This window comes from Chiloscyllium plagiosum, chromosome 16 (genome assembly GCF_004010195.1).
Source record: "Chiloscyllium plagiosum isolate BGI_BamShark_2017 chromosome 16, ASM401019v2, whole genome shotgun sequence".
NCBI classification, from domain to species: Eukaryota; Metazoa; Chordata; class Chondrichthyes; order Orectolobiformes; family Hemiscylliidae; genus Chiloscyllium; species Chiloscyllium plagiosum.
Window position 1 is genome coordinate 35627441 of NC_057725.1, and position 14266 is coordinate 35641706.

The following is a 14266-nucleotide window of genomic DNA, read 5'->3' on the forward strand; positions in this document are numbered from 1 at the left end:
TTACATCACACTGCAAATTTTTGCTATAAATTCTGTGTTATGATCGAGCCCTCCACAATCACCTGATGAAGGAGCGTCGCTCCGAAAGCTAGTGTGCTTCCAATTAAACCTGTTGGACTATAACCTGGTGTTGTGTGATTTTTAACTTTGTACACCCCAGTCCAACACCGGCATCTCCGAATCATAAATACAAAAAAGTTTACATTGTACTTTCTATTTCACACATACTGCCATACCTTCTCAAGTTCATTGATGCCTTCCTCCACACTACATATTGATGTCAGTGCTCTAAGGGCATGCACGTGCAAATAACTAGGAGCGTCCTGTCTGCACAGCTTGAAAAGTACTGCCACCCCTCCTTCCTGCAAGGAAATAACATGGAGCATTTAAAACATATTCAAAGATTATTCCACACAAACGTCTACTCAGCAATCAACAGTATTTTTGATTATTGTGAAAAATTAGAAGAAACTATAAATTCCATCTTTTCAAGTTCTGATTCAATATTAATGGTAATGCACACTGTTGCTAAATGTGTTTGCCTTTTAAAGGGTTAATGCTGAGAGTGCATTAACCTTCACCCAATATAATGATATCATAAGGATTTAAGTGGGGAGCATAGGTCTGGAGATAGACCTATATGTATAACTAAACAAAGAACTATATCTAGATCTCCTCACAGTCTTAGTAATAATACCTATCATATTAATGGAATTAAGACCATAAGACATAGGAGTGGTAGTGAGGCCATTCAGCCCATTAAGTCCACTCAGCCATTCAATCATGGCTGATGGGCATTTCAACGCCACTTACCTGCACTCTCCCCTCATCCCTTAATTCCTTGCAAGATTAAGAATTTATCAATCTCTGCCTTGAAGACATTTAACGTCCCGGCCTCCACTGCGCTCCATGGCAATGAATTCCACAGGCCCACCACTCTCTGGCTGAAGAAATGTCTCCTCATTTCCATTCAAAATTGACCCCCTCTAATTCTAAAGCTGTGCCCACGAGTCCAAATATCCCTAGTACCTGATTACTACCAAGCAATAAACTACATCTTGTTTAAGACAAAAACCTCTTCACATTGGACTACCAATGGATTTTCTTCTACCATCCTAACCCAATTAGGCAGTGTAGATCCTACAAGAGGTTTGCTGGAAGCAAATTTACAACATGGTGACCAAGAAACCAACTAGCTCATACAACATGCTGAATTATGATGAAGGTTTATCATACAACACACACCTCTCAAACTACCACTAGATCTATTTGATAAAACTGAATCAAAATATAGATGCAAAATATAGAAAAGAAATTGGTTTATATGCCAGTACAAATGGAGTTGGAACTGCAACAGGCACATAAACTGAACAAGGTTACTATGCTATAGTTACTATAGTAATGTCCCATACAAATCTCTTATCATAAAAACTGCATTGGTTTAAGAAGGTGAATTACTAGTTCCTTCTCAGAGCAACCACCAATATAAGATAAATGCTCCCTTGTCACATAGCTGAACTGGTGGCTACAAAATTCAATTCCCACATAATTAAATTCTGGAGTTAGTGTGTGTGTATATATAACATAATGATTTGATTGACACTTTAAAAAAAATTGCTTGCCACAATCATTTTTGATATATATTTCAGTTTGTTTGATTCAAATTGTGTTGTCCATTTGAAACCATTAGAGAGAGAACAAGATAGATTCCAAAGGTAGAGATAGGGTGGGGTGGGAAGGGGGAACAGATGGATGGACAGACAGACGGATGGACAGACAGACGGACGGACACCCCTGAGCTTCTAGTTGCCTGCCATTTCAACACACTACACATCACCTTTTTCCATGGCCAACATCTCTGTCTTTGGCTTGCTGCCAGTACTCCAGCAAAACTCAGCGCAAAATGGAAGAAAAGCACCTCATTGTCTGCTTGGGAACTTTACAGATTTCTGGACTTGATATCAAGTTCAACCATTTTCAAGCTTGAGCTGTCCCATGTCCTTACGCAACCCCCACACACCAGGCCTTGTTATTACAAGTCTGCTGTTACACACAACCCATTGTTAGCCACTAACAGTCCCCATTAACAGCTATTCACCTTCCTAGCCTGATTGTAATCCACTCCTTCGTCTAGCCAACTACTCTTCTCTCTCTTTGGGCTCTTTTTCCACCTATCACTTCCTCCTTATCCACACACACACACACACACACACCCTTTCCCCCACCCCTCCACCCTATCTTTTGCATTAAAACTAATGTTTTCCTTGCTACCATCAGTTCTGTGGAAGAGACACTGGACCCGAAATATTAACTCTGATTTCTCTCCACAGATGCCGCCAGACATGCAGAGCTTTTCCAGCAATTTGTGCTTTTGTTTCTGATTTCCAGCATGTGCAGCTCTTTCAGTTTTTTTTAATTTTCCAATAATGATTATATTTTTAAAAGCATTTGCATGAAAATAATGACAGTCATTTGGATGAAATAGATTCCACATTAGTAGTGTGTCATCCTCAAATACCTTGCCTATGGCAAAGCATGAAACGTCAGGCAAGATAACTTGTTAATGAAATATTAACGTAATATTTCATTGTCTGCCCCTAAAGTAACGGTGTATGAAAAACGTACCCAAAGTCGAATATTTTGCAGATGTGGTAAATGGAAAGCTAATTCTTACATATGATGGAAAGGGCAGCAATGAGGTCAGAGAATTATAGCAAGCAAGAGAAATAAGAGTAACTTAAAGCCCAAGCAGTAACTGCTAGATTGCAATAGGTTTGATGGTCTGGAAGTTTTCAAAAGATTAGTGGCAAAACGATGTAAGGTTCATGATATTTCAATACATTTACAGGAAAAAGGCTTTTCGGTATATCTGAATTGGAATGTGGAATGTTTGTAAATTGCTGATGGGATTTACTGCTAGGTATAGACTGGGTTAGTACCCTGGTTAGATCCCCTTCTCTCTGTTACTCAGAGAAATAACAATTATTTGAGTACTAAATATTTCTTATTTCTTGCGCTTGGGAATTCAATGACAATCTTTCCTAAAAGAATTGATCAATTTTACAATTCTAGTTTAAACTGTAATATTGATATGATTCTCTTTTGAGTTTAGGGTACAAAACATAAAGTTCATGAATTAGTGCAAGGCAACATGTACGCTAAAGGAACCTTTGCTGTTCTATATTTTGAATGATCTGGTGTTACTGATGAGTACTGTCCTCCAACAAATCAGCTAAATATCAGATAATTGTGCTTTTCATGCAATAATTTATGAATATTAAACACTTTAAGCTCCCTCCTAAGATGTTAAATCTTTTAAAAGGAGCAGGGAATTCAAAGGCTGAAAGAAATTACTTTTGTGGGTAATATATCTCAACACCAAGGTCAATCACGCAGCAAGTGCTCAAACAAAACCTCATAGGGATGAGAATTTATGCCTTCCTTAAAGCAGATAGCAGTTAATAAATACACTGACACTGCAGGTGAAAACTGTAAAAAGTTCTCTTCTGCTCTAAGTGCAATCACTACATAATTGTTACTTTTAATTTATTGCAGAAGAATTAATTTATACAAAAAAAGAGTTTAAGGATATATTATTTCAAATTTATGTGTAAAGTTGTAATAGGTATTAATTTTAATTCTTGAACATAAAAGCTTGTTGTTTTATCACAGCATGTCTTGATGATGACCATTGTTATTTTATAATTTATCGTACATAAGTAATGAACAGGTTATTGCTCTCTTATTTGGACTCTGCTCCAGCAACCTCAGTATCCAGCACACAGGGTACTTCCACTTTAAGACATCACAAAGCACCCAATCCCCATCTCATTCTCTATCATGCAATTTTGAAGTTAATATTAAAAAGGCAGCACTTAGTACCAAGTGGTTTATTGCTCATTAAAGGTGGAATGTTTGTTAATTGCTGATGGGATTTACTGCTAGTTAGAGACTGGGTTAGAACCCTGGTTCGATCTCCTTCTCTCCGTTACTTAGAGAACTAGATTAGCTGGTTTTCTGAAGCACCTCCTCAAAAGTGGTCACTCTTCAACAGCGACAAATCATCCATTTTAATTGGGAGATGGGGGAGGAGTAGCAGCATAGCATACAGGCTCCTACCCAGAGCTCATCGGCTCTGTCCGCTTTTACACTGCAGGCTGGCCAACTGCTTCCTGCTGGTGTTGCTCTCTGCATTGGGATAGAAGTACCTGGATGCAGGCCCATGGCTAAGCACTTAAGAAGCACTGTAATGTCGAACTTTTAAATTGCTTCTTTATTTTCTGCTTCACACCCAAGATTTTGTGTCTTGGTACCTTTGTACCTAAGATGGTGCCAGGAAGAGCGGCTTTGTAAACCTTTCTCTGTACTCATATATCACTGTACCTGAGTACACGTGACAATAGAAACTAATTCATTAATTTGTTAATTCCTCATGGGGAATATCAGCAGCCAAGCCTGAATGAGACAGCAAGCGGACAGAGTCACAGTGGCCTTCACTCTCAGTGCAAGGGAATGGTGCTGGACAGGAGCCCAGAGAGTGTGTTGGACATCTGGCAAAGACAGAGACTGCCGGATTGTGGAGGTACGACCTGCCCTGTTAGCAATCCAAGCAAATCTCTGACTGTCCAGTGGATATGTTTATTCAGGAGCAGTAGAAATAAGGACAGGATTGATTAATGCATTGCAGAATTCAGCTCCCTAGAAATTGGATTAAGATTGCGCAAAATCAATTTGCTTTGAACTTTTACAGCCTTTTAAGAATAAAAATTTTAATCATGCACTGGCTTCAAGACTGTATGATAGCATATGGTTTTGTTATTGAATTGGACCTGTATTAATAATCTTGTGGCATGGGGCAGAAACTTTCAGGAGGCAGTGTTACCCATCATACCCCCTGAAGAGTTGACGGAGAATGCTTCCCTGCTGATACCAGATGCCCAACAGCCCCTAAGGAGTATTAGTTGCTTGGAGGCAAGAGATCCACAAATCACTCAGGAGGACCTCCTGCCTCAGAGGGTGACCAGTAAATCTGATTGATTGGCAGCTCTGCACTTCCATTCTCAACATCAGGCCATAGTAAGGAGTCTTTGGATTCTGGAGTCAGAATGAAATGAAGTGGAGTCTCACATCAGAGACAGGAGGGTAGTCCCAGTGTAGGAAATAGGGTTGAGCACTATGATTGAAATGCTGGAAGGGAGGAACAACTGCAGGAGGCAATTTTGGGTGAACTGGGGTAACGTGGAAAGAAAACTATGAAAGCAGGAGCCTCCTCTTTGCATTAGGCCCAGACAGCATGGCTTAGTGTTTCGAACTGCTGCCTCACTGCTCCAGTGAGTCGTGTTTGATTCCAGCCTCAGGTAACTGTCCAACTGGAGTTTGCACATTCTCCCTGCATCTGCATGCCTTTTCTTCCAGTGGTCTATTTGCCTCCTACTGGACAAAGAGGTGCAGGCTAGGTGGGTTGGCCATATTAAATTGCCCATAATGTACAAGGATGTGCAGGCTAGGTGGATGAACCGTGGGAAATATAGGATTATAGAAATGGGGTGGGACGCTCTTTCAAGGATTGGTGTGGATCCGATAGGCCGAAAGGCCTATTTCCATACATTATGGATTCTATGATTCCAACTGCAATGCTTCCTAGCCACCCCTGACAATTTTCTGTTGGACTTAAAATTTAGGCCAGGCAACAAACTGCCCATATCTGACCATTAATTAAGTACTTAAAGGCGCCAATTGTGGTTGAGATTGGGTACAGCAACCTATGCCTCATTTACCCACCATAAAGTTGTGGACAGTTCAGAAGCAGACAGGAAGGCCAGCCAGGGTATTTTAAGCTCTCCATTACCTACAAAGCACTGCCAGGCAGAATCTGTATAACTACACCTGTAAATTCAAATCTTAGATTAGATTACTTACAGTGTGGAAACAGACCCTTCAGCCCAACAAGTCCACACCGACCCTCCAAAGAGCAACCCACCCAGACCCATTCCCCTACATTTACCCCTTCACCTAACACTACAGGCAATTTAGCATGGCCAATTCACCTAACCTGCACATTTTTGGACTGTGGGAGGAAACCCACGCAGACACGGGGAGAATGTGCAAACGCAGACAGTTTCCCGAGGTGTGAATTGAACCCAGGTCTCTGGCGCTGGGTGCTAACCACTGTGCCACCGTGCCGCAAATAAGGAATTTACGTTTGATTAATCTGGAATAAACCTGGAATATAAATCGGCAGTACCACTCATGCTGACAATGTAATAATACAATGTAATGGAAGAAGATATATACAAACTCTGAGGAAGACATTTATTTTCAGTAGAGCTATCAAGAGATGGGAGCAAGTGTGAGAGAATGGAACTCAGGTGCAGATTAATCACAGTCGAACTGAATGGCAGAATTGGTTAGAGTAATGGAATGATCTACTCCTGCTCCTTCATTACTTACTAGAAAACAGCTCGCCCCATCCACTCTCTTTCCTCATATAGTATGTCCATTCTATTTGTACTATGGGAAAGGGTATTAAGCTCTTTGCTATTTAGATTTACCAGCATTATTTAACACAAGCAATGGAAATCTTATGTATCTTGATTACTCCATAGAAAATCATATAACCCTACAGTGCAGAAGCAGGTCATTCGGTCTGTTGGGTTCACACTGCTCCTCTAAAGAGTATCTCATACTATCTCCATAACCTTCCATTTCCCATGGCTAATCTGCAAACCTACACATCCTTGAACATTATGGAAAATCTAGCACAACCAATCCACCTAACCTGCACACCCTGGGGAGAAAACCGGAGCACCTCAAGGAAACCCAAGAGACATGGCAAGAATGTGCAAGCTCCACGCGGACATTCACCCGAGACTGGAATTGAACCCAGGTCCCTGACGCTGTGAAGCAACAATGCTAAGCACTGAGCCACTGTGCTACTTGCATATGTAGTGATTAATATTTGCTACCTAAACGCTTCCAATCAGATCATCATTTTTCAATATTTCTAACCTTAGATTGAGCCTAGAATACCCAGTGTAGACGTCTGAGACTGCTGCCCGACTTACAGCCCAGTATACTTTACATGGTCCATTCCTTCAATGAAGTGAAAAATGAACCAGGAGAAAATCAGTATTTCTGAACTACTATTCATGATGGATTTTAGGTTTCAATAGTAATTTTCATTATATTTTCATTATATTTTCCTTAAAGGTGGATAGGAAAGAAACAATTTTTTTTGTATTTCCCAAAAATGTCACAATTTAATAGGTCAATACCAATATAATTTTGAACAGTTAAGCCACAAAGAAATATTTGAGATGGTCCAAACATGGGATACATGTGGATGTTAAACAGACATGAAAGTACCTTAAATTTGAGCTGGTTTCAAACTCAGAACTCAAGGTACTTGCAAGTTCCAACACATTGTTGGCATCTTTTCACCTAAGATGATGGATATGTCACAAATCTATTGGGCTTGAGACCATTTTATGTGGTGCACTCTTGCTGATGATTGAGTAAAACAATCCATGGGAGACAGATTTCTACCACAGTGCCATATATAAGGTACTTCCCGCATGTTATTGTGGGTTCTTGTCAAGTTGCTGTAACCACCGATCGTCATCCTGACACATGCTGGCCCAGAGGCAATGTTATCATTTCCCTTTCATTGGCTAGTCTTTCCCAGGTGTGAAAATTGACATTCAGAGCCATCATATTATAGTTGCAAGTATAATTTAAGCAGAACTTTGTGTGTCTTCTGGCTTTGGCTATCTTGATGTATAAAACATCTTGGAAATGTGTCCATCTTCTCTCCCATGGATGGTCCATTGCCCCTATATGCCATCCATTTTCTCCAAAATCATGCCGACATATGCTTTACTGACAGGGTTGAATGCTTTAGTGAGATGTACAAAATCAAAGTGAAGAGGTGTGTCATGTCCCAACGTTTCTCTTGAGGCTGGTGTATGGAAGAGAGCATGTCCAATGTAGATCTATCTGCTCAGAATTCATACTCTCAACAGAAACAGAATGAGATTGCAACATCCCAAAAGTTTCAAGGATTCAAAGAAGAAGCAGCTCACATAGGCATTTGAGTGTTTGCAATCCACTGAAGGCTGCCCTAAATGCTGTCGTCAACAGATTCCAACACAGGGACTGGTGATGTGGTTCTTAGAGTGTGACCAGGAGTCAAAATGATGGCTCTTTCCTTGCATTCCTGGCTAGGATAGGCTCGTAGGTCTGGAGCATGGAAATGTCAGGTCCGAACGATAGAGATTTCATGGCATAAGCTACTCACTGGATAAACTGAACCCTGATAGCAAAAATCTTGTTGTTGTACAGGTCATTCTGCTATAATGCATATTTTGTGAATGTGAATTCTCTATAATGTGATTGATGAATTGGGGACTGTATTTCTAAAGCATAAACTTTTAAAACGAGTACTGGTTATAACATGATACCGGCCCCATTAGTTTAAATGGTGCTGCTATTATGCAATTTTCTCATAACACGGGATTGCATGAGAATGGAACTATCGCATTATGGCAGAAATGATTGTACATTTCAAATTTTGTAAAAATGTTTTCACTTTTGCTCTTTGCTGTTTTCAGTGGCATTGCTCCTGAATCTGTCAGATGTTGAAAACTCTGCTTCTCCATGCTCCTAGTATGATGCTCTAGATTATCAACTGAACATTATAAACTACCGCACAATAGTCAAAAAACAGGATGATTTTAAAAGTAAAATGGTGATCAGGCAGGGACTTAAAAAGAATATGTAATCATCATGGCTGGGATTATTACCACAGCCAAATACATCTTCAAAAATAAAGTGAAGGACTGTAGATGCTAGAAAGCTAAAACATAAATTACTGGAGAAACCCAGTAGGTCTGGCAGTATCTGTGGGAAGAAAGCAGAATTAACATTTTGAGTTCACTGCTTTATAATCAGAACTCTAATGAAGAGTCACCAGACTCAAAGCATTAACTTTGCTTTCTTCTCACAGATGTGGCCAGCCCTCCTGAATTTCTTCAGCAATTTCTACATATTTTATAAAAGCTGCTTGTGGGATATGTCATTTTCCTTAACAGCCAAATAGATGTAGTCATGAAAATGTATTTGTTTAAAATCTGAACAAAAAGTAATTCTTGCCACGTTAATGTTTCAGGATAAAATTTAAACTGCTCCTAAAATATTCATATTCTACAGTACATTGGAATAAAGATAAAGAAATTTGAACAGACAATGCTAACAAAGATTATTACTTTAACAATAAAAACCTTGTTTCTTCACACCAACACCTACAATTTAAGTTGCCTGTTTACATTTTATTTTCCCTTTGGGCCATTTTCTAATATGAAGTGGCATCCATGAAGTTTATAGACATACTGTAAACCCAGGGACAATATTGTAGATAATAACTGTAGATCTAACTGAAGTAATATCCAGTAAAGCAACCCAAAAGGTGATGTCTGGAGGCATTTTCTCACTTGAGTCAGATATGAAAATTTAATTTCCCCCAATGCCTTGTAAATACAGAAGTATTCAGAACTCATTCACACAGACAGTTACAAAGTTATTGATCCTTTTACAGTGCTGGCAAATTAAAGGATATTGATCTCTCTTTGAGTAACTATTTGTTGTTTATTTTCACGGACTGTGACACTTTTATTAGAGCTATTCATGACTTTAACAACTTTATTTCTACGATAGTAACTCTAAACTAATAACTTAAATATCAATACACATTTTGTGTACTTTGATTTATTTATTCCCTATCTTCCTTCAGTTCTCCTATCACTTTGTAAGTTTAATCTTCAGTTCACATTTTTCTATTTGTTCTAACACTTCTGCATTCAAATTTGTTAAGTTATTCTTTTCCAGTCTCCCTACTGTAAATATGACATAGGAATCAGGCAGTGAAAACGGGAGCAAGGCCAGATGCCTCTCCAATATCGATCTGCTGGCCTCACTTATGAGAGAGTGGTGAGCTACAGATATATTGAACATAGGAACAAGAATGGGTCATTCAGACCATCAAGCCTACTCCAAGGTTTAATATGATCATGGCTAATCAAACACTTGAATGGTTTTTACCCACACTATTCCCATAATGTTTGGTAATCAGAAATCTATCATTCTCTACTTTAAACATTTTCAAAGACTAAGCTTTCACAGCCCTTTGGGGAAGAAATTCCAATGATCCACAGCCCTCTGATAAAATAAATAAATTCCCGCCTCCATTCTAAATGGCATCCCCCTTATTTTCAAATTATAACCCATGGTTCTAGGCTCCCTACCAGGGAAAACAGCTTTCCTGGATAGATGCTAACTATCCTTTCAATCATCAGGAGCAACATCCAGCCTGACAGAAATCATTCTCAATTCTGAGGGCCTGCCAGGGATGACAACTCAACCAGAATTATAGAGAGGACAGGACATTATGGGGAGAATTTAGCGTATTCAGGTTCCATTCAATTTTTTCACACTAGTTATTTTAAGGTTACTTCAATTAGGAGGCTAATTGTTCTAAACCAAATATCTTTTTTTTTCATTAATGAACTTCTTTTGGACATAAGGTCAGGCATGACGATGTTTGCTGAAGGCTGCTCTCTCCAGTTCCATACACAATCCTTTAGACAGTGAAGCAGCCAATGTCCATATGCAGCAAGATCTGGACTGCATTTATGCTTAGGATGATTAGAGGTAGATTAAATTCATACCTTACAAGTGTTAGAAATTGGCCATGTTCAACAAGAGAAAGTCTACTGTTTCTCCCTTGACAATCAAAAATATTATTGTTCTTCTAGAATTAGCTCACCGTTAGCTTCCTAGTGGTCATCTTTGTCCACTGATCAGAAGTATAACTTGCTCAGCTATATGGCTATAACAGGAGGTCAGAGGCTGGCAATGTTGTAGAAACTAATTCACAAAGTTGACTCCCAAAGCCTTCCCAAAAGGCACAAGTCTACGGTTAGCAACTTCAACAACATTCATGAATCTCAATGCTATTAAAGATAAATAGCAATGGGCGGCACGGTGGCTAGTGGTTAGCACTGCTGCCTCACAGCACCATGGACCCGGGTTCAACTCCTGCCTTGGGCAACGGTCTATGTGGAGTTTGCACATTCTCCCAGTGTCTGCGTGGGTTTCGTCCAGGTGCTCCGGTTTCCTCCCACAGTCCAAAGATGTGCAGGTTGGGTGAATTGGCCATACTAAATTGCCGTAGTGTAAGGTGTAGGGGAATGGATCTGGGTGGGTTGCTCTTTGGAGGGTCAGTGTGGGCTTGTTGGGCTGAAGGGCCTGTTTCCACACTGTAGGGGATCTAATCATAAAGTAACTCACCAAGTTAGCATCCCATTCAAGAGTCAAATATTCAGACCTGCATTTTCACTAAATCATAGTGACTCAGGAGCCCTTTGAACTGCCTACTGGGTCCCAATTCCAGGATTCTTGACCTCATTCCAATTTCTGATTGTCACCAGGTTTTAAAATACTATGGATTAGTTCATGTCAGAAGCCCATACCCTCTACCATGAGCTGACTGGCTTCTTTGCAGAGATTGGAGTGTTCTAATCTTTCACAATTTTCATGGAGTTGAGACAACCGTTTAAAGAGTTGTGATTCACAGATCCTCAGAGGTAGCAAAACCCATAGCGCAAGTGAGGGAACCTATTGAAAGATAATTTCAAAAGGTTCTCCTTGTGCTCCTTATGACAGACAATATCCCTAAATCAAAGTCTGTGACTTCTCCTGTCTCGTATACCCCTCAACCCACTTCCCCTGGCCCTTTGCCAAGTTATGCCACTTCCATGTCCATTGCTCCACGGTACATTGTAAAGAACCAATGAACACCAAAGTGACAAAGCATACATTATCAAATCATTTTTAAAATTAGCTTTTCATTCATTACTTTCCACTGTTCAAAAAAAGGTTCTCTTACAATGTAGCAATAGAAGTGTCAGTCATCAGACCCTTTAAAGTGTTAACAAAAAAATGACAAGTACTCAAATCACTTAATCTTACACAAACAAATATTGAGGAATCGACAACAGAAATGAGACAGCTGGAACTGTCAAACAAACAATATTTTCCCTTAGCTGTTTCAACAGTGTCATGGATCTCTGAGCTCTCAGACAAGAATGCAAAATGAAACTTGGCTGAGAACAGACATTGACCTGGCATAATGGGTGTAGCTTGGCATAGAGGTAGGTCTGTGTGTGTGCACGTGCATGTGTGTGTGTTTATTTACACCACATAGAAAGGCCTTTCAAACTGCTGACCTCTACATCCAGCAGCCCTTGTGGCTACCTCCAACCTCTTTCATGGATCAGTTGGTCCAATGACCCCCTCCACAAAACACAGACACGCACACACACAAACACGCATACATACTCAATAATGTAGATTCTTTGTCTACAGGCACTTTGCTCCAAGTCAGATGTATAAGGCCAGGAATTCTCTCAGATCCTGATGCCTGCCTCAGGATTAAGATGTAGGCCTCAGATCCTCTATATCCTACACAATATAGCTGCAGTGTGTATCAAAGTGTGTACTTCAACAAGTCACCAAGGGTTCCTCAACAACAACTGTGAAAGCCTCTTCATTCACCATGCATGGGAACACCACCAGGTGCAATTTCCTCCCATGTCACACACTATCCTAACTCAGAATTGTTTTTTGTTTGTTCCTTCATCATTGGCCAGATCAGAACTGTCTATCAAAAAACACTTTGGGTTTACTTACTCTACATAGACCTATATCATTTAGAAAAGGTAACTCACCAACAACATCTCAAGGAAATCTAGGGATAGGCAATCAATGTTCTTCTTGTCAGTGATGTCTTAACACTACGAACAAACAAAACTACCTCAAAATAAAAATATAGCAGGACTTCTCATATCTGATACTGCAAGTAAAAATAATTTATATGGTCCAAAACAGAACAAACAAAACCATTGAGTCACACAGATGAGATGTACGTTTAGTCATTTGACGTGACATAAAGAGAAGAAAATGTAAAGGAATATTTTAAATTGGAGTTCTTTCACTGTATAAAATTGAAATGCAAGCCAACTAGTTTAATTCCCCACAGCAACTCAACTCCAATTTGTAAAACTATTCAACTGTTTGCAGTCTAGGTTGAGTCATGTACTTAAAACTTTATCCTCCACCATGACTCACTAATGCAGTATATTCTATTTCAGGCAGAAATTACACAGTGAATTTAATTCTTCATTCCCATCTTGCTCCTGACCCAAGAAGGCATTTATTGACTTTTGAAGAGAACTTAAAGACAGTTCAACTGATCGACCAGAAAATGACTAACTACTGTCCATGTTGATGGTAAATTAAAAATAATTTTAATTGAAGGCACCCATACAGTATTACAATCAGTACAGTTAGCACAATCTCTTTTGAAAGTTTCTAAATAAAAACATAGCTTTTTAATGTTATGATTGTTAGGCTTGCACTAAGTCCTTTGGCTGTGATTTCTGTAGAATGCTTGTTGGATCTGACAATGCTAAGGCAGCACTGTTGAAGAATTTTATTTACAAGAACTCATTCAGTTACAAAGCGGAAACTTGCGCCTTTCCCTGTGGCAGGCTTGGTGACAGAGGGGGCACTTAATCCGGTGCAAAGGTGGTCGGTGAAACACCACCTTAATGGCTCTGCTCTGATTATGACTGAGGTGGATGGGGCTCATTGACAACCTGACACCCCAATGTCAACTGAAGCCACAAGGTAATCACTTATGGGTTTTAATCTGCCATGTTGGTTTTAACCAGTAACTGGTGAGAGTTCAGCATGCAGGCAGCATGACAAGCAAGCATATAGTCTCTCGGAAGGGATAAGGAGTTGGTAGTGTTCAAATGCATCGAGTGCCTGAGGGGCCTAGCTGCAGGATTGTGGATGGAGGAAGTTCTCTGAGAACCATCTCCTTGTCCTAGCTGCTAAATCCTTACTCCCTCCTTTGCTCTCCACCCCCTTCCTGCTGTCACTTGTTGTCTCCCCCAGCTGGATGTATTCTTTTCAAGAAATCCCTTCAGAAGATGGGCCTGATGTACCTAAATAGTCTAATACTACATTCAGAAATCCTTCTGGGATGGAGCAAGTCATGATTGCTGAAGTGAGTGGGTGGGATATTCGGGATTTTGTACATTCCTTCTATGATTTGCCCTTGACCACTATCTGGATTTGTTGGAGATTCTCGAAGGATGATCCTTCTCCAAATTGGGAGGTCTTGGGTGAGCAAATCCCAAGACTC

At 39.9% G+C, this 14266-nt stretch overlaps 1 protein-coding gene across 1 annotated transcript in view; it reads right to left on the bottom strand.

Annotated features, from left to right (window-relative positions):
* LOC122558091 (protein inscuteable homolog) overlaps positions 1-14266 on the bottom strand; it is a 210670-nt gene that overhangs the window by 127050 nt on the left and 69354 nt on the right. The window contains exon 6 of the mRNA XM_043706410.1: positions 237-362. Coding sequence (XP_043562345.1) covers positions 237-362 — 126 coding nt within the window. The remainder of the gene's footprint in view (positions 1-236; positions 363-14266) is intronic.